Raw genomic sequence first — 27,837 nt, 5'->3', positions numbered from 1 at the left:
ACTCTCTCCCCTGACACATCCACACCCTGAACTATTAAAAGATTTTACAAGTCATAAATGACCCAACCTCCTCTTTTCCCTTTTTCTTTTACATCACAGTCTATTTTCCCATCCTCGAAGGACTAATTCAACCCTTTTGAAGCATTTGAGACATGCTTTGGTAAGCCATGCAGGGCTGGTTGGAGCCAGACCCAAGATTACTCGTGCAAAAAATAAGGAGGGATGAGGTTATCCCCCTTTGTTTAGCTGCTCCTGTGCTCCACCATCTCAGAAGGCTCAAATAATTCAAGGCTATTTCCAGCGACACCAAAGTTCCTTAAAACTCAAGGGAGGACTTGAGTGTTTGATTACAGTATCAATTAATTTTTTGGTCTCCTTACAATAGGATTACTATCTGTTTCTAATTTTCAACATTTAATCTGTTTTCGTTTCACAGTCGTTGCTTATCTTTTGTATGATGGAATTCGCTTTTCAAACCAGGGACTGCGTACAGGAAGAGGCTCTACTTCCCAGTCCATTTCAATGCCCTTAGTCCCAAATCAGACATTAGAGGAAAGTGTTACTGTGTCCAGTCCCTACGGGCAGATTGGTGTCACATGGTCAACAGCACCATGTAGTCACTGGTGGCTGCCAGCTTTCTTTCATCTTTGGTTTGAAACTTTAAATGATGTCCCTTGTGGATCTTATCTAGAGGACCCCTGAAGAAAGGTCCCCTGTGCCTCGGGATCCTGAGAGAGGGAGGATTGCAAAGGAGCTTAAAGAAAAACCAAATTCAAAGAGTCACGCCTGGATCTGCAAAGAGCAGGAAGCAAGGAGAGCCAGGTCAGTCCTTGACTTTCTCTGACTCCTACTCCAGAGGAACACGTGAAGGGTGTCTTCCCAGAAGAAACCCAGACGTATGTCAGCCTAGCAAAGCATACTCAGCTAGGAATCAGAACTGTGTCTTGGGTTCCAGCCCCAGCTCCAGTGCTTTCTGACTTCATCTTAGACAGACTACTGTCCCTTGTCACCCTCTCTTGTCCCCTTTCCTCAAATCCTGGTATCGATCTACAAAATCCATTTAATCTAAGGCCCTTCCAAGCAGGTACTATGAACTTCTTCTATGCTGATAGCACTTCTAGGCACAGAATGAGCCAAAAGAGAAAAGAACTAGAAAGTCTATGTCTTTTGATGGGTTTACACATGTACACCAGCATCATAGTCAAAAGTGAACGTAAGCAGCATAGATTGCACTCTTTTCTCCATGATTTTGATCCTTAAGGGGACAAAGTACATCAGTGCTCAAATCCCCCTGAGCCTTGTCACCCTTCCTAGAGCTGATATTTAAAAAAATAGAATGCCTTCTCTACATAAATACCCTCCTATCAAAATAATCAGAATGGTTTTCCCGTGTGTTCACACCATCGCCCCCATTTAATTTTTAACGTTAAACTTTACAATATGTACAGGTTTGTTTGGATAATACACTTAAGTGTGGATTGTAGAAACCAAGCATGTATAATATATACATGTGTACATGAGCAACTGTATTCACAGAAGTGCATTTAGTCATCTCTGATCTGTATCAAGCCGACCTCAGCAGAGACAATTAGAGATGAACACAGTACGTAGGAAAATGGCTGACCGGAAAAGGGCAACTCTGCATTGGAAAAACTTTTCAAGTAGAGACACCGAAACTCTCAATGAATACTTTTCACCCTATTTATCCAAAGGAAGAGGGAGGCACAGACAAGACAAGTTTTGACTCACGTGCAAGCGGACAAGGCTTTTGGAAGGAAGGTCTCTTTTCTGTCTGTTTTTCTTTCTTCCTTTTTTAAAAAGAGTTATTTATTTTTGTGTGCATTGATGCTTCGCCTGCATGTATATCTGTGTGAGGTGTCAAATCCCCTAGAACTAAAGTTACAGATGGTTGTGAGCCACCATGTGGTTGCTGGGATTTGAACTCAGGACCTCTGGAAAAGCAGCCAGTGCTCTTAACCACTGAGCCATATCTCCAGTGCTAGGGCTCTTTTCTTTAGAGCTTGAATTACTATTAAATATGAACTGATAAATTTGGCTTCCTCCTGTTTAAATCCTATCTCTTGAGGTCCGGGTAAGCCTACTATAGCCAAGGTTAGTGATAAACAGCTCCATCTTGAAATAGCTTCTATCCTTTGCTGAAGGATTTATGTACAATAGTTCCTCACACAGAAACAGTACAGGAATGTGCATCATGCTACCGGGCACCTTCAACTTCTCTGAAAGATTTCAGGTTCTTGAATCGGTATTTATTTAGGTCTTAAACCACAAGGGAGTTCAGTGCAAGGTATTTATTTATATGACAAGCAATTACTAAAGCCGCACTTTTTAGTTTTAAGGGAGATAAATTTTTAATCATCATTTAATTAACACCAACTTTCTTTTTCTTTTTCATTAGCAATTCTATTTGCAAAGAATTCAGGGCATTTGTCATTTCCTGAGAAGATGCAGAATATTAAATACATATCAGCGGTAGACATACCAAACGGAATAAACACCGTGAGACTGCGTGACTACCCTGGATCTTTTGACTAATTAACTGCCTTGGCTAAAGTCCCATTTAAATGAAACTATTTCATTTGTAAACAAGGTGTAATTTTTTTTTCTCTGCCCAGAAAATAAGTGTGAATTGATTTGACAGTTTTTGCTGAAATGGATAGATCTCAATGCTTCCACCAGAGAGCTAAATATTAAGTCTTCTCAAGTATCCTTTGAGGCAGGGAGGAGAAAACCCAGAGCATGGTAAGAGATAGTCACTAGTGCTGAGGACAGAGCAGTCACCATCCCTCACCATGCCTGGTGAGGTCCTCATCCCTTGAGTCGCATGCAGGTCTTACTGACAGGAAGACAGACCCATGGGGGCTTGCCTAACTCCACAGCACTGGAACCAGAAGTATACTAAACCTGCAGCATTGGGGTGGTGGACCTGTTCCCCCAGAGCACCGAGGTTTGGCCGAGTGAAGGTCATGCTCTGGGAGCTTCTCTTGTGCACAGCATTTGCACCGGTTCAGGTGCAAGGACAGATGCATGGCTGTTTGCTTTCAAGTATTGACATCTGAGGACCAGTCTGGTCCTTTCCAAAATGAGGAAAACAAAAGAACTGCCAAGACAACTGCCCAGGGCAGCTGCCCTGACTTAGTCCAGGGAAAGATCAGGCCTTTGAGTTCAGAGACACTGGCTTCTTAGCATCTCTAAGTCTAAGGACTCAGAGGTTGGGTTTAGTATGGGAACCCTCTAACTGATACCCAGGCCAAGTCCTCTTATTCAGTACTCATCACCGGCTGTAGGTGCCGTTTGCCACCCTCGGGGTTAGTTTTGAAAAGGATGGATCTTACTTGGCTTTCCTTCAAACAAGCCCACATGATTACCTCTCACTTGGAACATGACCACCTCGGTTTCTTCTTTGAAGTTATCATGTGCAAGAGGCAGCAAATTAGAGGAGAGGGAAAAGCAAATGTTTGCCACACAGCCCCTAACTACCATGACTTATTTTTGTAAATATCTTGGTGTTAAAACAAACGTATTCTTTCCCATTATGTGACTGATTCTTCCAAAAGCCTCATTTTAGCTTCTTTTGTACAGAGTTAATAGCAGAAATGATCCTGAATTTTCCAGAGAGGGTTTTGAGGAGGCAGTATAAGTGCCATTTGTACTCTCACTAAAATGTGGGACATTCAACAGCACCCTGGGCTTTGAGGACAATCCGGGAAAGCAGAATGCTCCTCAGATTTGTGACAAGTCATGATTCTGTATTCCAGGGAGGCTTAAGAGTCAGTTCTGTGAGGACACAACAGCAGTCCTAGCAGGAGGAATACAGGTCTGGAATCCTATGGGGAAATAAAGTAAAAGGGGTGAAAGGACACTACAGACACTGAAGCTCAAATTTAAGATAAAAAATCAGGGAGACTGTTCTAGGTTCTCTAATGCACATTTCCCCACCTGTGGGACTTGGGGAAGGAAATGATGGCTCTGTCCAAGGAGTGAAACGTGACTTTAAAGCTTATCAACTTCTAACACCGCCCCAGCCTTCTAGCTCCGCCCCAGACCGCTGGCTCCACCCTAGTCCTGTGACCTCAGCCCTCTAGCTCCACCCCAGCCTCCTTCTGTGTTCTGCAAGAGCACAGGAAGAGAGACGCCTCACCCCCTCTGCCACTCCACCTCTGGTCCTCCAGTGTATTGCATCACTTTTTGTCATTTTGCAACACTGTAGGTCAAATGAACTTTCCCTCTGCTAGCTCCTTCTGAAGCAGCCCCAAGCTCTAAGAGAACCTTCCCTGCTCAACTTGTAGTTGGACAATCCCACCTATAAAATAGAACACCATGAAGAAAAGAACAGGGATGAAATTTCAACCTGTCGTGCGATCCCTTTCTCCAAGATCCCAAGCCAAGATTCAGTAAGAGGAAAAACAAGAAATGGTTAGAATCCTTCATGGGAGAGAGTTACCCAACCAACTAAAGTCTCATGCAAAATACCATGGTCAGCAGCCTGGCTATTTCAAGGACAATAATGCATTGGAAATATACTAATTGCTAGAAAAGAAGCATATAAAATGTTTAATTCATATTATTTTCTGCTTTTGTGATATGTCCTTGTCTAATAAGGTATCATAACTACCTTTTGAGTCCTTTTTAAAAATGTGATAAAAAATTATGTGCTAAGAAATTTTCCATGCACGAATATTCCCCTCACTGACTCCAGTTTTTCTCTTTTTTAATCTAATGAGTATCTGTTCTATCATATATGCACAGGCTCAGTGGGCCAAGAATAGGACAATGCAGGCAGCTCAGAAATGACAAATGCGTTGAAGACTTCTCATTGGTTTCTGTTGGTGCTGGGGAAGAAATTCACCTCCAAGAAGGTGTACATTTCAGAGGATAGAAATCCCTTGTTTTACTGAGTTTATCCACAGTTGGAAGGGTGCTTGGGGAGGGGTGGGGGGGGGAGACGCACAAGTGGCTGATGTCTGAAGGCTTTTGATTTGAGGAGGTTTGTATAGAAATAATTGTCTAATAGAGTTTCCTGACTTTGAGGGACATAATGTAAAACCATGCTAGCCTTGGGCACACAGATGGCATGGGACTTCTTACAGATTACACATGGCTGTTGGCACATGTCACCACATTAACAACTCTAGGAACACAACACACAGCTAGTTAGACACCATCATGGCTGTCTGGGGACAGAACAAGTTACGTTACTCTGGGAGGGGTCGGGTAAGAGATACTATACACCCCTGAGTCATCACCAGAAGGGAGGAAATGCAGACTTACGTACATGAGAGTCTTCAAGATTAACTACAACAGCCATTATGTCATAGACAGAAGATCCACACTTAGATATCGAAGACATAAAAGTGTTTATGCAGCTCCGAACAAGACCATTGAAGCTGAGGGTGAGAGATACACACACATTAACATCCAAAGAGATTCTTACAGTTCTCCACCTGAGAGTCCCTGGGGCTATTTGTTCCAGGTGTATCTTGGGGGAAGCCTACAATGAAAGTAGTGTGGGTGCCACAATCACGCTGATTTGCTACTCTTGGGGGGGGGCGAACCTGGAGTTTAGGGGGACTGATCCAGGGTTGTCATGGAAGGCATAACAAGAAATCTGAGAACTGTTACAAGCCAAACTTCTTAATCCTTGCACATGTCAATCTTACTACAGTGCAGATGCATTCTTAACTGTCTTATTGTCTGCGTCAGACTTACATGCATACCATATTGCTTATTCTGTATTAGAGAAACTGTGAGGCATTTCTGATGGGGGAAGTTACATGGTGGATTGATCTTCATGGAATTTGGAATATAGGCAACCACAATGTCACCATCGCCGTCTGATGCACCATTATTGCCGCCGTGCCCAGTCGCCATGTCTGGGAGACTTGCCCATGTGTATTCATTTGTTTTTGGTTCAGGATTCACCTACGTGGTATATGCTGTGCTCAGCACATATCTCACAAGATTCCTTGAGTGGAAGATTATGGCATGGAGCCATGTGCAAAAGAGCCAACAAAAAGTACCTCCCTGTACCCTCTTCCTCCTAGTAGGGTGCTATCGGACATCCAACATTTACCCTCTATAATGTTGGCCATTCTATATGTTTCCTTATAGATAAATACTGATGGAAGATCTTAAACATCAGATTCGATACTAGGCATTTTCTTGTACACTCGTCTATTGCTGCAGGAATTTAAAACCCTGGGGGTAGAGTACATGGTATTCTTATTTGCAGCATAAGGCATAACATGCTCTGAAATATACACATCACTGTGGCCCCGACTGTCCCTGGAGCAATATGATGCTGTTGACCTCAAGGATGACCGAAGATAGCTGTCATTTACCGCCTGTGATGGCAATGAGTGTTTGTAAGGGTCCGAGGGACATCTCCCGATAACTAAGCGTTGGTCATCCCCATACGTGTGGAGGAAAGGATTATCGGAGGCGTGGTCTGGCAAGAGAGACTTGCTTCTCTTGCTGTCCTCCAGACCTTGGGGGAAAAGGGAGCTTTTGTTCCCCAAGAGTTTGCTTGAGGGGACACTGAACAGGCTCCCATACAAGTTGCCCTCCAGTAGCCGTTCCCTGTCCTTGAGGCTTATGCTCCGGGAGGGCCTGCTAAGGTCTATCTCTCTGGGTTTGTCCAGAATGTTATCATAGGAGTGCTGTCGGTTAATCCTTAGCTTGTTCTTCTGGAACTGGAGGGCGTTGTTCTGTGACCAGTCCTGCTGGTAGACCTCCTCCCGAGTAGCTGGGTTACCTGTCTCCTGAAGCATCTGGTCTTCATCAATGTCATAGAGATTCCCCATCCGCAGACAGGCATCACACTTGAAAGGAGACCTCATGGTAAAGTGGCCTGAGTAGGTGGGCAGATTCGAAAGGCAGCTTCTGCAATGTGTGGAGTTCTGCCGGTATCGATCACTGCCCTCACTGTGTGGGGAACCCTTGTCTTTCAAGGTAAAGTGCTTGGCATAGAGTTTATATTGGTCATTGTTGGGAAGCCCGTCTTCATTATGTAATGGGTTCCTGTTCATGGGCAGTGTGGAATCCCCCTTGCGGAAGTTCTCATTGTGATCTTGGTAGGTATCTGAGAAGCCCACATTCTCAGGCAGGGTTATATTCTCAACAAACTGAGGAGGATCTAAGTGGAAGCTGGGTTCCTTCTCACCATCAATGGTGTAGATCTTATCCCTGGGAGAACTTGCTTTGGTTTTCATGTAGGTACGTTCAACCTCGCTACAGTCCTTGGGGTACTTAGAGGCCATTGACCGTTTGAAGTTATCCTTGGTCTTGTGGTTCTTATTGTTATCTGGCTCCCTGTGGCATGTGGCCCGGCTTGAGGTTTCTGAAATGTCAGAGTGGGCTACCTCTTCTGGAAGATACCTAGGACTCTTTAGCGAGTGGGTCCGATTCTCTGCAGTCTTCTCATCCCTCTGGGAGACTGGGTTCTGGTTTAGAGAATCCTGGCGTAGAGACTCCATGGATTTCTTCCAAAGCTGCCGGGGTCGGGAGTTCACTTTGGATTCAGTGCTGACAGCCACCTCTACTGTGTTAGGGTTGGACTCATTGAGAGTGAGAGGATGCTGTCCTTGAAACACATAGTTACTGAGATTATCCTTGTGCCTGTTGGCCACAAATGTTTGGAGTTCATTCATGTTGTCTCCAAATATACTGTCCTTCCCTTGAAAGGATCTGTTGTCTGAATATATCAAATTTCCCTTGTCTGAAACCATGTCCACAATAAGTGACCCTCTTTGAATGAAGTCAGTAGCTCTTTTAGGTGAGTCCATTCTTGAGGAGTTCATGTTGGACATATTGGAGATGTTTTTAGCTGACCGAAGAAGCTTTAGCATGTTGCTCTGTGATCCAGTCAGATTGAAATCTGGAGATTTCTTCTTTTCTTCAATGTGTACCCCATGGATGCAACTGTAGATGCCCTGTGAAAGAGTAACACAAAACATACATCAACAGCAGACACTAGAATGAAATCACTTGCCCATCTGAGCTTTACCTGCAAAGGTAAACCATGAATATCTTGAGGGAGTCACAGAAAGAAAGTAGAGCTCAGTCTGAATCCTGATTATCATACTCCTATAGGTAAGGTGAGTTGTAATACACCAGTGTTGTAGAACCACTTATCTAGCAAAAACATTCAATTAAGACCCAGAAAGTCAATATAACTCATAAGTCTCAGACAGCTCCCGAGGCTTACACGATTCACAAGACTCTTCTCCCAGATAATACAAGTAGTAACAATTGGTGAGGAGGGGAGACTCCATGACCATTAGAGCTGAGAGACTCAGAAATCAGAGCTTCTCGCATGTCAGCAGTGAGGTCCAATAATGGAACTTACATCATTTGTCTCCTGGTCAGGGTAGGGTTTGATGCAGCTGTCACTGAGTCATCAATGCTCCTCTAAGTGACCCTTCACCCATATGTGTAAGTGACACCAATAAACTCATTTGGCCACTAAATTAGACTTGGGTGGAATTGTTTTTTTGTCTAGTCATTGGTGTCCTATTTTGGGGTGGACAGAAGATTTGTTCCCATGCCTCTCCCATGTCTCAAGAAAAAAAACCATACAACAATCAGTCCTATAGGATTGCTCTGTCCCAGGATAACCTGATTCCTTTGCAAAAAGTTACACATGAAGTTTAAGAAGTGGTATCAACCGATACTTGTATAACTATCAACACTCCTATGCCTTTTCAGTGGCATATAAGGATACTTTATTGACCTTCCCAGCACCTAGATCTAGCTCAGAAATTTATAACATTTTATCACCTTTGAGGTTTAAATGTCAGTGGGCTAACTATTGACAAAATCACCAAAAAGGGACCACCATTGTTAATTATTTTCACAAATCACCAGAATAACCTCTATGATTGTGCTAAAGCTATCAGTCAAGGCTTGTGACCTATTCAAGAAGCCAATCAGAAAATATTTCCTTCCTGGGTTCATTGACTTGTTTCAAGGAAAGGAAGATACCATGCAAATTCATGAAGGTCTGAAATCCCAGTGCTCAGAATCTGAGTCAGTAGAAAGTCAAAATACAGTGAGAGCTTATACAGTGAGAGCTTATATAAAAAAGGTAGAAAAAAAACTTCAAAAAATAAAAATAAGGAAGCATTTGGCCCATGTAAGGGAAAATCATACACATTACAGAGATGGAGACATGAGGCTCAGGTCTGAGATATTAGAGGTCTTGCCTTGATGTGAGGATATCAGCTTATGGCTGAAGCCAATCACAGTGAGGTAAAGGGCCCAAGTGACTCATGGTCTACAGTGCTGTAGCCATCTTCTTAGGCTTCTTACTTGTTCATTTGATACAGCTAGAACTTGATTTTCACTGATCTTTACAGGGCAGATTTTGTGGCACAGTGGCATAGCTTTAAATTCCTCCATGAGATAATGAGACCAGGGAATGCTGGGAAAGTGAGACATGACCACTGCCATCTCAAAGTCTCCACATCTTCCATGCCCTTTTCCTTTCTTAAAAAAAAAAATACCTTCTCTTTGACTGAAAACTCGCTGCTCTCCTGGTATCAAAGGAGGGGCTCTCTGCTCATGCTGCTCTCATAGGTAGACCATGAGTGATCTTTGGGTTTGTGGACCCCTGGCTTTCTCCTATCCATATCCAGATGTTGGCAGCATGCCCAATGGGAGCAATTGGATTAAGCCTATGGAAATTTGAAAAGTCTCCACCTAAGATTCCCAAGAAGCCATCCCGGAAGTGGATTCATAAGGCAGGTCTATTGCTGACTTTGGCATAAAGCAGTAGAAAGTTTGTGCCATTGTGACCCTGATCACGTGGCTTTACTGACCCCCACGACTGCATCAAGCTTAACCAAAGAGGGATGCTCTCAGAACTGTGATGTCTTAACCATCTACATGACTGCATGTTGTCTAAAGACAGTCTCCACTCCAGCTTCAGAGGAATGCTACACACGAATGGCAGCAGCTCAAGTTCAAGCAGCCCTTGCTGGGCTTGTATTAACCTACACTTCGTGGTCAACTCCAGACCCTGGAAGGAAGCTCATGCCAAGTCTCTCTTCCTCCTTTCCCCGCCTCCCACCCCCTTCCTTCTCTTTGCCATTTCCATCTCTTCCTTCCCCGTTCCTCTCTTCCTTTCCCCCTTCTTCTCTTCCCTCATTCCACCACTTTCCTTCTCTCTTCCTTTCTTCCTCTTTCCTTTTCTTTGCTTCCTTTCTTCCTCTTTCCTTTACTCACTGCTCTTTCCTCTCCATCTCTTCATCTACTCTTTTCTTTTCCTCCTCCTGTTATTTCCTCTCCCCAGAGTCCTTCTCTACCTTTCTTCCCCTCTTTCCCCCCTTTTCCCTTTTTGATCTCTTTTCTTCCCCCAATCTCCCTCCTCCCACACTTCTTTCCTTCCTTTCTTTTTCCTTCCTTCCTTCCTTCCTTTATTCTTTTCTTCCACTCTATCTTCAGTCTCTGTGTCATGAATAGTTAGTTGGTTATTGATCTTGCCACAAACCACACTCCTCCCCTTGCTCTAAGAATGCTGGGTCATGCAGACTGTAGAAATAAGAATCGTACAATTAAGCCCTGTATCTCATAGAACCTGGCACATTAGCCTGCCCTCCATTTGTCATGTAACATAACCCTAGATGTAATCCAGAGAAACTCTGCACCTATGGGTGAAAAATTGATGTTTCTTCTACGTCAGAACCAGCTACAGTCTTTGTCTCCCTTACTTATTGCATTGTGGAAAATATAGGTCTTTTTATTTCAAAATTTAAAACTTTACTCTAAAAACTCCTCTCTTCCTTCAGGGAAACGTAAGGACTTCTCTGCATATGTCACTGTAGTGCAGTGTGCTCTCCCCGTGACCTTGAACTGCTGGCTGTGTTTGAAGAGGCCCACAGTGGAGTGAGAGCTGGACTGTGCTGCAGGAGATGATGGGGATGATGAGGCTGTGGCTTCTCCTTGCTGACTTCCCTTGACTTCCCCCAACGCAGTAATTGATCTGCCCAGTGGGGCCAAGGAGGGGAGGAGATGTAATAGGACCGTCTGGGCCTCACATTTTCACAACAATGTCCTCTCTCTGGGTTGATCCACTTTCCAGATGGGCTTTTAGGAGGTGTGTGTGTGTGTGGGGGGGTAAACATTCCAGAATAAGAAAATGAATCAGATACCATGTGATGTGGCCTTGGCTTAGTTATCATGAATTTCAACTTTCCCAGCAATAAAATGGGAATCCTCTTCTGGTGGGGACAAAGGGAAGAATAACGCGTAGCAGGTGCTCAGTAATGGTGGAGGAGACACGTTGGGACCCTTGTTGGTTTGTTGTTGCCTTTGTTGGTTCTCATTTCAAATCTGCCTGAACCCACAATGCCCACCTTGTCAAAGCCACAAAGCTGTGCATGTTACTCATTGCTACAGAAAGTTTGTTCTAGAAATCATATTTGCCCTCTGGTTAGTAAGACCAGCCAACCCACCTATGGAGTGCAACGAACCCCTATCTAGTACTTCCTTAGTTCCTGTTAGTTCTCTCTGCCCCTCCCTCCTTCCCTCTTTCTTTCCCCTCTCCCTCATCCTCTCCACCTCTCCCTCCCCCCTCTTGCTCACAGATTTTGAATATCTTTCAAGGTTATAGAAGTAATGCATCCCCTTAGTGTACCTGGTAAGCTACTCAACTTCTAGCCAACCTGCTTTGCTTGCTCCTGACTCCTGAAAGTATTCTTAGTTGAGCTATCAGGCAGGTTCTATAGCCTTCCTTGTCTCATTCATCCTGCAAAAGTCCTGATACTGTTGACTTCCATTGGCCTTAATGTTAGTGAGAAAGCATCTTTCATTGTGTGTTTAACCTTGGAACACAGTGGAAAGGCGTCTACAGCTCCCATCCGCTGGCTCTGTTTCACTAAGTCTTTTATTGCTCGCACTTCAAGAGACAATCAAGGTGGTGTTTTGACTGGAAATACCAAGCATTTTTTTTTAAACATAAATGGCATGTGTTGGGGAGGAACACTTCAGAGAGAAAACTAATGTTAAGACCATCCCATGGACTAGAAGATGCATTTGTGAAAGTCACGAAAATAAGACAGTCATTGCAAAAGCTTGGTTCCACTGTTTAATAAATGTCCCTTCCGACCTATTGCATTTCCCTTGACAGAATCAGGGATCACGTGTCACAGGTTGGCATCCATGCTGTATCTTCGGGAACTTTCCAGAGACACAGAGAACTTTCCCCAGGCAAGGGAAGCTGCGTGCGCTTACTGCATGGTGATTGTTTTCTGTCTGTGAGCTGCACGGTCAGTGTCCTGAAAGAACTACTGATGGGAAGATAGAGCCTCTGTGGAGCAGATACCTGCCTTAGGGAATTCAGAGCATCACAGATCAGTATCCTTAGAAATAAAGCTAAACAGGGATCTTGACTAATGTATGTGACCCTACTCTGTATAAGATCATGCTTGAGTGTGTGTGTGTATGTGTGTGTGCACTTGTGTGCACACATGCCCATTTGCATCAAACTATGCACATACATGTGTGAAGGCCAGAAGACAAGCATGGCTGCTGCAGCCGAAGAGTTGCTGTCTCCTCAGTTCCTCTGTTATAGGCCAGTTATGGCCTAGCGGATAAAGTGTGAGAAAACCTGTCATTTCAGGGAAATATAAGATGAAAGTTTTAAAAAAGCCCCACTTTAAGCCCCAGTTTCTTCATCCACAGAATGAGTGTGATCAGAGGTTGCACAACGAATAGAGACAAGGGAGAAAACATTTGCCTCTGATCATTATCCGCACAGTAGCTGCACCTTGCCATGGCTGGCAACCCTCCCACCCCACATAGGCTTTCTTCAATCAATCAGCATCTGAAGCTGAACTCTCTGTGTGTTTCCCTAGTACAGGAAAGAGGCAGGGAAATAATGGCACCCTCTTCTTCACTCTTGTCAGGTTGTTCTGGTGTAGAAGACAAGTCTTATGAAGGGGGAAGTGGAGCCTCTGCTCCTCTGAACTCCCTGAGGCCCTCGGGCTAGAGCATCAGCAATGTCTGGGAGGGTGGGAAAAGTTCAAAGTCTACTGACATGGCTTCTGCTACACAAACCCAATCTCCTCATAAGATGCTGGGAAAGGCATGTAGAATTCAGTTCATCTCTCATAACGATGGTCCTGCCAACGTGGCTGCCTGCTCCAAAAGGAAGCTGGATTTACAAGCAAATGCAACTGTATGCATTTGCTCAACGCAATCCCAGAAGCGTTTGGGTATGGAAAGCCTTTAGTAATTGGCTGGGGGAATTAGTTTAAAGTTGGCATAATTCCTAGCTATATGCATGCACGTTGTTATTTCTAAGCAATCTGTGTGTTTAGATGCCATCAAGCTAATTAGGAAATATGTATTTGCACAGAACCAAGTCGAGTGTAATTGAATGGGCAAAATAAATCCTCTTCACTAAGTTAATGTGTACCTTCTGAATCTCCAAAGTTCTCAAAATCACCTAATGCTAACAATACACAGATTCACTTTAAGCTGATTATTTCATTTCCCCCAATAAAGATCAGTATATAAAACCTAATGCTTTTTACCACTACAGGGAGAAGATGAAAGGAATAGATGATTAAAAAAAAGAAAGGTAGGTGATAGATAATAGAAATATGGGTAACAGGATGACAGACAGATAGATAGATGACAGATAAATACATAGTGAGAGCAATGGATAGACTGATTGACAGATGATGACAGATAGGAGGTAGATTGACATATGATAGATGACTGATATATATGATAGAAGATCGATATTGCCAATAGATGATATAAATATCTGTATGTTGGGTAAATAGATGTCAAATAGACTGATACATGATGATAGATGATTAATTGATAAATGATAGATACATTATAGATGCCAATGATGATGATGACAGATAGATTATCAGTAAATAAATGATTCAGATATATAGGCAATTCATAGATGATTGGTAGACACTAAAATGTCATCATTATGCACATGCGCCTGATTCTCTGAACTGCCCTGTGTTCTGCACCTGCCCGAGGTACCAAAAAGGCGCTTCTTGGAGTACTGACCCTGCTGATGGAGAAGAGCAGCCCGGGCCGGTCAGAGCACACGCCTGTGAAGCAGAAGCGCAGCTTCCAGTAGAAGAGGTGCTCCCAGATGAAGGTGATGAGGCTGAGGGCCATGGCTGCAGCCAGCATGTAGAACACGCCCGCCATGTTATCGATGTCCAGCTGGCTACTCATCACCTCATTCTTCTCGTTGTGGCAGATACCCGTAAGCCACAGTGTCTCCAGCTCCTCCATCTCACCTGCACAGAACACAGCAGCCACAGGCAGTGAGGACCCAAGCACAGGCCTTGGTGTAGACCCTTCTGAGGTGGGAACAGGTACATGACTTTTGTGACCTGAAGGTAAGTTCTTGAGCTTGGTTGGCCTTTGGCCTTTGCTCAGCTGATGAAGGTAACACCTTCCTGCTGCCATTATATACAGGATTAAATTAGAAAGTACTGATAAGCACGGTGGCTTTGACAGTTCCTGGGATGGTGTTGAGTATGGTTGCATTCTCTCTGTATTATATCCATTGTCCTCCGCACACCCCAACCCTTCACCCACCCAAGCTCATGCAGGACAGGTAGCCGTGGAAAGACTTAGCCTCCATCCCCTCACTCACTAGCTGTGTGGTATTGAAGTCACAGCTCCCCTGTGTATGGAGCATATACAGCGAGAGATCATACTTCACGGTGTTGTGGTGAGGGCCAGCTCACCTTGAGTCTCATAAACCATAGTTTGTACCACCAGCGATCATCCTGAGGAAAATGCCTGGAACAGTGCCTGGCAGATGGTGGACCTCAGACACATTAGCTTCTTCTTTCTCAGCTTAGAACACCCCCAAACAACTCCAAAAACTCACCCACAAATAATAGGCTTAAGATGCTAAACATTTGTTGGAAAAGACATCTTGGCTCTGAATGGAAAGTGCAAAAGTGAACGTCTTCCTCATTTCAACAGGGAACTAAAGAATCAGGTGTGCTTTTCACTGGAAATAAAAAGGAGGCAGGCCTAACACTATTTCTCCTGTGGATTTTATCCATCTCCATTTAGGATAAAATCCCATAATCTCAATGTCTAGTAATTACCCAGGTGGGATCTACAGTTCACTAAGCACTTACTCAATGAATGAGTCTTAAGAATTCTCTCAAAGACATCGATCAGCAAAGAAGACCTATACGCTAAATGCAAATTATGACTCCATTGTGTGTGTGTGTGTGTGTGTGTATGAGAGAGAGAGAGAGAGAGAGAGAGAGAGAGAGAGAGAGAGAGAGAGATCTGACCCGAGTAGGAAGCATCTGAAGGGAAATAAGACGCAGTTCTAAATGTTTGTGTTGACTCCCCTTTGAAGGAGGTAGTCACCATTACAGTTTTGGCTTACTCTCATTTGAAAATGCAGGTCTGTAGTGATGTTTCCTTTGGCTAAAGTTCTGTTTCCATCAGATTTGAACGGCTGTTGTATGGTCAATAGCTGCTCACCGCCATTCGCTTGCATCATGATCTATATTTTCTCCCAAATCGCTTCTGAGAATTCCATTTTGACTTAGGGGTAGAATCTACAAGTGGGTGTGCTTTGTTTATTTAAATTTTGGTCTCAGTGTGTTTTTCCTATCTGATAGCACCCAGCTTTAATTCTGGAAAAAAAAATCTCCTCTAGGGCAAGTGAGATGTCTCAGTCCCTGAGAGTGCTGGCGGCCAAGCCTGTCGACCCACGTTTGATCCCTGGGAGCCACATGGTGGAAAGAGAGGACAGAACCCTGCAAGTTGTCATCTAACGTCCATGTATGTGTATTGACTTCACTTGTGCACATAAAGAGTTAAATATTAAAGATAAAAACTTCCTCTATTGTTGCTTTAAATATTGGCTCCCCATCTTACCTTTTTAAAAAAATATTCCTCTCTAAGTCTTCCAAACCTTGGCAACTATTGGTCTATGGGATTTTCCTTCCCACAGTGTCACATAGTTAGAAATACATGGTGTGTGGCCTTTTCAGGCTGACTTCTTTCACTGGATAATGTGCACGTGCATGTCTCTTCTGGATCCAGAGCTCATTTCTTTGCATTACTGGGTTCCACAATCTAGATATACTTTGTATATCTGCTTATCTATTGATGTTGAGGTTGGCTGTTCCCAAATTTTAACCATTACAAATAAAGCCACTGCAAACCTTGATTACTGGAGATCTTGGGTTGGAGATTTTTGACTCCTTTGGTTAAAATATCTAGAGGCATTTTTCTGAGTTCTCTGGATTACGTGGATATAAATAAAAGTTGAGCTTTTTAGAAAACTGCCAAGCTATCTTCCAAATCGACAGCATTGTTTCAGATTCTACCTCCCCACAGTAGCTGACTAGGGTGCCAATGTTCGTGCAAGATGTTTACTCTTTTCCTAGGCTGACGATGCTACCCGGTCACTGTGATTAGCAATTCCCTAATGACCCATAATAATTCATTTTGTCCTAAAATTTTTAGCGCAGTGTGTTCTCAGTCTAACCTTTAGATTACTGACTTTATTTTCATGTTTGTTTATCTCTGTGGGTTGGAGTTGACTGATCCCCATGAAGATCCATTCCCTAGTTCATTTGCTCTTTAGTTGGTAATATTTCATTTCATGCCCTCATCCTAATCTATTTATCTTACATGAGACAGTTATTTCTCTCCTCGCTTCACCCGGGACTTTCATTAGGATTTTCACACCTCTTCTACTTTGGTGATTTCAAATCTATAGTCAAGGAGATAATTCTGTTTGTTTCTTGTTGTTTTGAGACAGGGTTTCTCTGTGTAGCCCTGACTGTCTTGGAACTTACTCTGTAGACCACGCTGGCCTTGAACTGAGATCTGCCTGCCTCTGCTTTCTGAATGCTGGGATTGAAGGGGTGTGGCACCACTGAAGAGAGCCATTCCTCTGTTTGCTCTATGTTCTTACTCATGGTAATTCATTTCCTGTGATGGCTGTAATCTTTTAATTTACTTAGTGTTTGGTGGTTTTATACATGGATACAATGTACTTAGAGCATATCTTCCTCTGTTTACCCCCTTCAGCTCTTCCTGAGTGTGCCCTACAATCTCCTCCAAGACTCATATTTTTTTTTATTTTGTAATAACCCACTGGGTCCCATAACTGCTGCTACTTTGTTTGCAGGTATAAGATATCACTGACTGAAGCATGCTGGCAACCTACCATGGCAACCACACTGCTGAAGAAAACAGACTTTTCCTTCCCCATTGGCCAAAAGCTACCAGTGGCAACTTAGCTAGGAGTAGGTAGAGCTTTGTGAGTCCCTTCCCTGTCCATGCTAGAATGGTGGCTAGCTTGGTCTTGTCCCAGCAACCATAGCTGTTGTAAGTTTGTGAGCATTATTGTTCTGTCATGTCCTGAAGACAGCACTTCTTAGCCATCTCCGCTGACATCTGGCCCTTACTGTTATCTGCTCCCTCTTCCAGTATGTCCTCTGGGCCTAAAGGATGCAGTGTGGTACGGACATCTTGCCAGTGAGCATGCCCCATGGCCCATCACTTTCCCAATTTCAGGTCTCAGCATTAACTGCTGCCTGTTGTGTACCTCTCTAACCTTTGACCCTGAGTTAATCCTCTGCAGAGCTAATCTCCCTTTAAATATCATGAACTCCCTCAAGATTGCAAGGTTACAGAAATGCCTTTACAGATGGTTTTAGGGATGGCTTCTACCCCAGCCCCAGGAGTTCTTACTGCAATCATTTCCTGTATGGAAAAGACTGAACTTGACCACTGCACCATTTAAGTGATATACATTTGGATTCTCCAAGTCATCTGGGTTCTGCTTCTCACTCAGCTCCAAGCAGAAGGAAAACCTCCCAGCATTCTTCGCTTTAATGTACAGAGATTTCCCAATTTCCTTTTCATAGATAGAAGTGACTCACAGGGAACATGCATATTTATGAGAGGAAAAATATTAAGAACTCTATCTCCCAGTAAGTTTGTCACCCAAGATGTCAGTCCTGGTGATTCAGCATGGCAGGCAGAGTGGCAGGAAGGTGTATCTTGACCCAAATCTTTACCTTCTAACACATACCAGCCCCGAACAAGCAGAGTGGCCGATGTCATGGAAGGCTCATGCTCTCCCATCCACCAGCAGCACCACAGACAGCCAAGTCCCTCTGCCCAACATGAGCCTGGGCACTTAACATAAATGGTTCCTCTCTTTCTAAAGCCACCAATGTCACTTCCTAAAAACATAACACGACGTGGTTTTGAGTGTCCCCTCCCTTGGGACACATATAAAAAATGGGTCTTTCTCCCCAGGATTCATCTAAATCCAAAAATATCTTCTCTTTAGTGCTGTCTCAAAAAAAGTCAGGTTTGTAAGCCCGTGACACTGGCAGTCTGGCTAAAAAAAACATGGACTGGATTCCTTTTAAGATGCAAATACGAGGAATTTTTGTCTTTGTCCTTGGCCTGAGCATACCACACTTCTCTACAGAACTAAGCCAACCTGGTAATGCCAACCAGGATTCCAATAGGACAGGGAAATCCTATTTCTCAGCATCAACTACAGCCTGTTCAATCACTTTCCAGTTAGATAGTTCCTGCCTTGTGGCCCTCTTCCTAGTGTAGTGAACTGCGGTTCAAATTCTTTCTTATCCCAGTTTTAATTTGCTTGAGCATATTATAATCTCCTCCAGGAGGTCAGGGTCCATGCTTTATGATCTGGGTATTTCTCATAGCCCACAGTACACACACTAAGAATCAGAGCCACACTCCCCATTTCTATTTTTTTCTTTGTATTCTCAAGCTTACACTGGGCAGGACTACAAAACTGTACAGACATTTTTGCTGCTTCCTAGGCTTATAAATAGAGGGAAGGCAGGACACATGGGGATGTCGCAGTGAACGAGAAGTGGGCCTTGACATTGAGGGTGCCCTGAGCTGCTGTGGAACATTAAATGTCATTTTCACAAGGACAAATTTGGCCTCCCACATCCCATGGTCAGTGACCTGACAAAGAGGCCACAGGGTCCTCAGTTTTATCTAGGGATAAACTGGACTTTCATATGGGCAGGTAGAAGCTTGAGTTATTTCCAGACTGCAGTATCTTTTCTCCTCCTGGAAGAAGATGGGTGCCCACCAAGGATCTCCCTGTTCACACCTCTAGTGACAGTAACCCGTGGGACATTGTCCCCATTTCAAAGGTTCTTCTTATTTCTGTCTTCTAGGGACAGAGATGCATTGTCAAGTGCAGGTGTCACGGTGACACATCCTGTTACGTGGGTTCTAGAGATCATATTCAGGTTCCCACAAAGTGTGTTCCTAAAACATCACTGAATGAACCATCTCCCTAGTCCACACTGAATTTGCTCTTATTTAGCAAAATTACATAAAATCCACCAGATTCCATTATGGCCCTGTTTTTTGTGTGTGTGTGTGTGTGTGTGTGTGTGTGTGTGTGTGTGTGTGTGTGTGTGTGTGTGTGTGTGTGTGTGGTTAAGAAGTAACTCACAGCCCTCATATTGACATACTGTGGCTGGTCTCAATACTGTTGTCACCTGCCGCTGAGAGACTCAAGGTAGAGAAGGTGTGGCATTTGCATTTGCCCTCCAGTTTTTGTGTCTACCAAGTGGGCATTCAGGGTCATTGACTTGAAGGAGATTTATTGTAATTAAGTGATGTTGCCCGTACACTGCTCACATGCTAATGACTCTGTGTTCCTGGGGATAGTATTCTTCCCGCAGGAAGCCTGAGGAGCTAGGGAGTAGAGTGGAGCACACAAGCCTACCTGAGCCCTCCTAACTGAGGTATTCTATTAACCCATGAATGCCCAGCCCCAGTACAGACTGGGCTCTCCAGAAGACTGTGACATCTAGAGTGGAATCAGTTTCTTGCTTGCCCTAGGAGACCTCGACTTGACACTTCAGGAGTGCAGCAGCTTTTCAGATCCGATTTTACTCTATTCTGTAAAATTACCTATGAACTAAAGGGATTGCTACAGGAAGGATGTTATAGCAAGCTCTGTGATTGCTTTCCTCTGGCCTGTCTCCCCTGGGGTCAGTTAGGAAAAAAAGACCCATTTTGAACCTGTTCCTTTAGGCTTTGTCAACGTCCACATATAACCTTCCAGGCAGAGACCTACATTATGTTTTATTGGTTTCAAGCCAGAGTTCTTGATGCTCAGCCGAGAAGAGATGAGAAAGATGGAGGTGATAACTTTCATTTTCTGGAGACTTTATTTCCTTTACTCATTCACACATTTTTAAGGCATATATATTTTTCCCTTAGTGAGAAGTAGCCTGTGGCTTTTGGCTGCTATGAACTCAAGAGTTCTCCAGATGAGATTGTTATGCAAATCAGTAATTATATAATGGTAAGTTTAGGTCTCCATAAGGTTAGAGGCAAGGAGAAACAGAGTGTTTATGGATCAGGAAGTAGTTTGGAATTTGGGGAAAGAAGGGTGGGGACTCAAAAGAGGGACAGGAAGAGTGGGCATTAAACAGAAACGAACTCCCAGGTACCCTAGGAGCAACAGAGTCACTGAACTCTCCCCAGTGAGCATGTGACATTCTTGTAGCTCAAGACACTTTGGCTGCTGCCCATGTTTTTCTACTCATGGCCCATGAAAACGCAGTTTCCTCAAATGCAATATAAGAAAGACCAGGTGTGTGCGTGTGTGTGTGTGTGTGTGTGTGTGTGTGTGTGTGTGTGTGTGTGTGTGTGTACATGCACATACATGCATTGTGGTTCATTCAGATTCGGATGATAATTACAAAGTGTGGCAGAAGTCACTAGCAAAGGGTACCTCAGTGACATAGTTACTATTAGAGTCCTTTGATCAGAGGCAAACAGAGCACACACAACAGGCTTTTCCTGCTTAGGGATTGTCACTGGGAGAAACTTGGACAAAACACTGACTGGATTCACTGTGTGGTGACATCAATGTCACCATCACCCAGAACAACTTATTGTGGACATTCCAGCTGTGGTATTGCGCCTCATTCTGTGCACCCTGGAGAATGTCTGCGAGAGGGTTTCTGGATTGGATTGATTGAAGTGGGAAGACCAGGCCTGTATATGGACAGCATCATTCCATAGGGTGGGGTCCTAGACTGAGTTAAGTAGGAGGAAGTGGGCAGAGCATGAGCATCTCCTTTTCTCGGCTTCCTGATGTCTACTCAGGAGTAGAGCCCGTCTCACCGATACAGTCTATGAGCCAAATGACAAAAAGCCAGGAAGGAGATTTTATCGTCATGATAAACTACCTCCCAAATAACCGTGAGCCAAGGCAAACCCTTCCCACTTGTACTGCCATTTGTCAGGTGTAGCTAGTATAGAAAGAGGACACCTTTTCTCCTTCCATAACATCATGGATATTGCCTCCATATACACTGTCAAAGTCCTCATCAGTGGGAAGTAAATTCACTCAAAGCAGATCTCTTGTTCTATGCTCCTGGTATTCCCAATATACAGTGCAGGTCTTACTGTACTAACCATCATCAGTGCAAAACTCTTCTCTATTTGCCTATCTTGTGACCCAGTGATAAGAACCAGCAAGAGTCCTGAAGAGACCAGATTCTGAGGCCCCAAGCAGAAGGGCTGAGAACAGTTACGGAACACAGAGAAGAGGGCTGACTTTCAGGGCAGACACAATGCCATCAAAGCTGCTGGACACGGAGATGGTGGTTCCCATAGGGAGCAGGCTTCCACTTATAGCCCAAAGACGTCAGCACGATGCTGTTGCTGGTCCCATTAGGGTTTTCTGTGAGCACCACGAGGGGAGCTGACCCCATTCCATCGCGTTTCATGTCTTGCTGAGGCTTTGGGCACCTTGGGCTTCCAAAGCCCAAGTGCAATTGAAAATGGCAGGGCCACAGCTTCCTTCATGGAAAATCTAGGGCTTAGAGTCACAGCACACGCATGTTTTCAACAAGAACAGACTTTGGGGAAGCTGCAGCCCTGGGAGTGAGAACAGATTGGGTCCTACACGGTCAGGGGCTCTCCACGTAGAAGGGAGACTCCAGTCAGAATGCAGGTGGCATCTACGATCATCAGTAAAGGTCGGCGTAGTTTCTGACTGATGACCTGGAGCCCTTAGTGTTTTACTAATCACTCTAGACTCAAAATCATGCAACATCTAGACTCAAGAGTGCAACTTCTTGGATGCAGAAGTGAAAAATTAAAACCCCCTTTTCCCTTGTAGTGACTCCAAATGCTGTTGGTGTTTTTAATAGGAAAGGGGGTGGAGTATGGCTGGAGTGATGGCTCAGTTGTCAAAGCACTTGCTATATAAGGTGTGAGGGTGGACCCCAGCATCCATATGAAAAGGCAGGTATAGCAGGGTGCACTTGTAATCCGGTACCGGAAGGCAGAGACAAGAGGCCCTCAAGGCCTTGACCAGTCAGCCACTCTTGACCAGGTAGCCAAGGGAGCCAAACAAATACGCTCCAGGTTCAGCAAGAGACCCTGTCTTAAAAACTAAGGTGGGGAGTAGTAGAAGAAGAGACCGGACACATGCACGCGGGTGTGTGCATCCCTCCACATATGTGCTCATACACACACACATGCACACAAATACATGCATGTGAGCATACACACATGCACAAGAATGCAAAAACACTTTCCTAAACCAAACCTAACCTATTTGTTTCATCTGACAAATAAGAAAGAAAGAAAAACTAAGCTGCAGAAGGCATAGAAGTAACATTCTGCACGTGATCTCTCAACCTGTGAACGCAAAGGCTCACTGGAATACTTGCTAAAAAGGCAAAGATAACATTGATGGTGATATAACAGGAAATAGTACAAGATTCTGAATATAAGTAGACTGCATTTGGGAGGTAAATAGTCCATATTTAAATGCCAGAATATTCTATTTCTGCATAATGCTGAGGAGCCACAAACAAATAAAAATCGGGGAAGGATTAAATGTATCCAGTGAGATACAGAGACAAGCTGTCTTTGGGACAAATTCTTCAACTACTATCTTCCAGCTGAGGTTTCTTCTCTGTAGACAGAACTTGACTATGGCAAAGTTTGTCTCTGCTTGGCACCATCTGGCTCTAGGTTCACAGACCATGTGACCAGATTTGCAACCAAGAGTTGGAACATTTAAATACACAAATAAATTAAATAGACAAATAGTAAAGATCAAAGAAAGGTTTGAGTAGGTCTATCAAACAATGGACATGGTCAAAACTTCCCATCAGAGAGTGGATTTGGAGAGAGATACTTCTCTGAAGTAAGACTGTGTGTGTGTGTGTGTGTGTGTGTGTGTGTGTGTGTGTGTGTGTGTGTGTAGATGTGTATGTATGTGTCTATCTGTATGCATGCATATGTATGTATGTGTATGTGTGAATATGTGTAAATATGTGTACTATGTGTATATGTGTTGGTGTGTACAATGAGAGGGTACAAAGGGTGACATCGGGCATCATTCCTCAGTCACTCTCCACCTTTCATTAAAATGAAAATAAAAGTCTTTTCATTAACCTGGCACTGGCCAGTTGGGCTGGCCTGGCTGGTCTGTAAGCACAACTCTCCTGCCTCCTCTGCCACAGGACAAAAATTACAACTACATACATGCCATCATTCCTTGCTTTTCACATGGCTTCTGGGGTAAACATCAGGCCCTCATGCTTGAGCAGCAAGGGTTTTGCCAACAGCCAGCCTTGAGGAAAACTTGCAGGAAGCCCATGAGCTGTGGACCAAGCTTTTCTGGAAAGGCCTTGGCCAGTTCACTCATTTGCACACAGACGGCCAAGCTGATAGGACTTAAAAGGCATATAAATATGGGACACAAATGACTTCTCAGGAACATTCTGACATTGCACATTTTCTCCATCCAGTGTCCTCAAAATTGTATGACTCACGCTGCAAAGGCATAAGGATTTTTAATATCACAAAGGGGTCCTAGTGCTTTAAAAGATTGTAAGAAAAGAAATGATAGCAGTAATTTCATATTTCGTGCCAAGAATATATCCTTTCTTTCAACAAATAAAATGACCTCACTACTTTTCATTTCTGTTTTTATTGAAGTGTTGACAACAGGCTCCCTGAGGCTGTAAACTCCACAAGTAAAATAAACCACTTCCGTTGTATCTATATTCCCGCCTTCCTAGGGCAGTGCAAAGAGCTTAAGGTGTGCTCAAGGCTCAGTTGTGGAATGAAGCTGTGGAGAGCGTAGGGTGGGAAGCAGACAGGAGGGGAGGGAATGATAGGAAAGGGAGGAAAGGGGAGGTGAAGAGAAAGGAAGGGGAGGGAGAGGAAGGGAAGGGAGGGGAAGGGAAGGGAAGAAAAAGGAAAGGAAGAGACCAAAGGGAAAGAGGGGAGGGGAGGGAAAGAAGAGGAAAGAGAGACTGAGGGAGACTAGAAAGGAATAAGGACAAAAAAGAGAAATCAGCATCTTCGTAAGAAGAACAGTGTCTGTGTTCAGTGCCATCCACAGCTAAAACAGAAAGAGGAGTCTTTCTTAGTATGAAGTGTGGTGAAGACATTGAAGAAGGCTAGAGCATGAACAGAGCTTTCGGCTCCCTTTGACGGCGTTGTTCCTCTGGCCTGCTATCCCTTACCATGTCTAAAGAGCCAAAGGAGGTCACACTACTGCTACAGACTACTTCTAGGGCAAGTAAAGACTAGAGAGTCACTAGATTCAGATTCCAAATCAGTAAGTAAGGAAGACACAATGGTCCCTGGTGTGCACTCCATTGATCTGAGGTCATGTCCTACAGTCCAAGGTCAATACTTGAGAAGAAATCTAGGTTTCCTGACTGTTGCCTGGGTAATATGGCAGCGTTCATCCCCGTGGCTATGAATATGCATGCTAGGACTTCTGATGCACTGAGTCTACTTTGTCTCAACTGTAGGCAGTCAGTCTCAGGAGGAGTTCAGGCATTGCTGCTGGAAGTATAACTGGTTGTATACAGACAGACAACTCACAGAACCAGCACAGGATGACCATCGGACCATCAACATCACTCATTTGAGAATCACAAAGTGCACAAGTGAACGCTTCACTAGAAAATGCATAGGACTAGTCAAGACAGAAATGCTGCAAAGATTCATTAGCAGCAACATTGAAAAGCACACAGGGGAAATTTTGTTCAATATACTACATACCAGTGAAAAGCCAAAGAGTTATCTGTGTTGTAAAAGGCACGAAGGAGAAGTGGGAGCAGGGCTGAGGGGTGCTTACACATCATCTAGCATCATATTTGTATGTGAAATTACAAAGATGAGCAAAAATAAGAAAGTCAAATTGAAAACCCTTATGAACATTATTTGATCCTCCCGTTCATTTGAAGGCCAAAAATAGGCAAACCTCACCCACAATTGTGGAGGGGAGTGTGGTTATTTTGAGGGGAATGCAGGCCCCTAAGGAAGCTTTCTGGGTCATGAACTGCATCTTAAAAGAGAGGCAGTTGCACAACTGTACAAAAATTAATGAGGCTTTGGGACTTGTGCTATATAATGAATGCACAGCATATTTCTCAACTGACTGAAAGGAAGGTGGCTAAGTGTCACAGCCAAGGCACGAGGTAGCCTTACATGTGGGGAGTTAAGAGGAGACAGTAAAGGAAGTATAAGAAAACAGACGTTCTAAGAGAGAACAAAACCTTCTTTCTTAATATACGATATCTTTACAAAGAGAGAGAAAAATCCTTCAAGAGTAAAGGAGGAACGTATTGTTATATTAAAGTCAATATTATTAGAATTACCTTTTAAAAACACATATAACTTTTATCACTTAAACCAGAGGTCAGAAATCTTTTGTCTGAAAAGAGCCAAGTAGCAAATATGTGCAGCTTTCTGTTGATATGGTCTGTGATGTTGAAGTTCCACTCTGTCCTGGTGTCAATGAGTTCTAGGTGATGTGCATGGCTGGGTGGCCAGCAGTGGGTATTGACCTAGAGAGTTCAGTCTATTGGACATTGATTCAACAAAACAGACCAATAATTGGCCATGCAGAGAATAAGTGGATATGGATTGCTCATCCATAAATGGAACATTTATTTCACACACACACACACACACACACACACACACACACACACACACACAGTGGGGGGGAGGGTGGAGGGTGGAGAAAGGGTGTAAGAACCAGAGGTGGGGGAAGATCACTGCAAAAAAGAATGTCTTCTGAATGCAACAGATCTGTGGAATTCATGTACCCATAACAGTCATGGATGCTGGGACAAGACCTGCACAAGATCAAGTTGGTCATTATTCCAGCATAGACAGGAAAGGGACCCACAATGCCCCATACCTTGCAGAAGAGTCAGTAGCAGCTGATGGCCGATGGGGGAGGGGAGTCAGTTTTATTCAACAGAGTGGCCTACAGTAGTAGGTTGCCTATGCTCTAGTGGATGGCATTTTATACCCATGTGTCAGGGTAGCAATGATTAAATCAGTACATAATAAACAGGGAAAGAAGAGAGAAGAGGAGGAGGAAGAAGAGGAGAAGAAGGAGAAACAGTAAGAGGAGGAGGAAAAAGCATTAAAATGAGTGGGAGATGTGGGAGGGTATCTGGGAGTTGGAGTATAGAGCAGGGGTCTGTGAATATGATCTAACAGTGTATTCATATACAAAATGATCAAAGAAAGAATAAAAACTGAATAATTTTCAAACCCTTATACACGTGGATGGGAATAAATTGCAGGATGAGAAGATGTTAAACACATCAACTAAGCTTAGTGGGTACTCACTTGTTTGCCAAGATATCCTTATGAATTGTATCATTGAATTTGGTGACATTGGTGTCATTACAACCCACAGCTTAAAGAAGAGAATAGTAGCCACTAGGGAAGCTTCCAAGATTATGGGTTAATAAATACCAGTTCTCATATTTGATCCCAGTGTCTATGATCCTTCCTATTTCCCTATGGGCAACATGATTTTTTTCCATTAATCACTTTTTGCGTGAAATATTGCAACCAAAAATTTAATGGATAGTAAAATTTAATTTTTTTGTTAACTTTTGTATATTAAAAATAGCCAGGTATTGTACACATGCCTTTAATCTTAGATCTTGGGAGGCAGAGGCAGGCAAATTTTTGTGAGTTTCAGGCCAGCCTGGTCTACATAGCTAGTGATTTTGTGGTCATCTAGAGTACAGACTAAAATCTTGCCTCAAAAACTTTACTTATAAAAAGGTAAATGGTAAAATAAGCAGCTGATTCAAATATATAACTTTTACTGTTTTCCAATGGAATTCAAAGTCAGGAAATCCAGAGTCAGCATGTAAAAATGGTACATTGAGGCACTGTCCATTATCTCATGCATGAGAATGAATCTTTGGGATAGTAATAGCCCATTACATATCTGTAGCTAATAATCCTGCTGGTTCAACATTTAAGAATTCATTGCAAATGTGTTTTTAAAAAATTGCATAAAATTTTTCTCAATTATTACCATATAAATAATACATCAAAATGTTAAACATCAGACAAATGTGGGAGTGGGAAAAGGGGGCTCATCTGGGGTAGTAGGGCACAGGGCTACAGAAGAAAAAAATGGAAAAACAGAGGACTTTAACTAGGGAGAGGAGAGATTAAAAAACACTAAGGATGTTTGAAAAAGCCACCGAGAACACTATATTTACTTAAATGCATGCTATATATGTACATTTAGTTTAAATGAAGTTATGCCACATGGGGAGATAAATGCTCCCCCACTAAGAGCCATGAAGTATCTAACAAAACCCCCAGTTCCAGATCTGGGAAGCTACTCTAGTAGGATAGATTGGGGTAGTTTGAAATTCCTCAAACAATGCACAGTATTATTGTTCCCCTTAGCTGGGTCCCACAACTTGAAGATCAGACCCCTTCGCTGAAGATGTGACA

General features: G+C 43.5%; 1 protein-coding gene across 1 annotated transcript in view; it reads right to left on the bottom strand.

Moving 5' to 3' along the window:
- Positions 1 to 2,294: 2,294 nt before the first annotated feature.
- Positions 2,295 to 27,837, bottom strand: part of Grin2a (glutamate ionotropic receptor NMDA type subunit 2A) — a 410,069-nt gene continuing 384,526 nt past the window's right edge. The window contains exons 13-14 of the mRNA XM_032914126.1: positions 14,053 to 14,291; positions 2,295 to 7,949 (exon numbers count right to left, since the gene is read on the bottom strand). Of these exons, the coding sequence (XP_032770017.1) occupies positions 6,150 to 7,949; positions 14,053 to 14,291 (2,039 nt within the window). The 3' untranslated portion in view covers positions 2,295 to 6,149. The remainder of the gene's footprint in view (positions 7,950 to 14,052; positions 14,292 to 27,837) is intronic.

This window comes from Rattus rattus, chromosome 9, assembly GCF_011064425.1.
Source record: "Rattus rattus isolate New Zealand chromosome 9, Rrattus_CSIRO_v1, whole genome shotgun sequence".
Lineage (NCBI taxonomy): Eukaryota > Metazoa > Chordata > Mammalia > Rodentia > Muridae > Rattus > Rattus rattus.
This window is presented reverse-complemented; position numbering and strand designations above follow the sequence as displayed.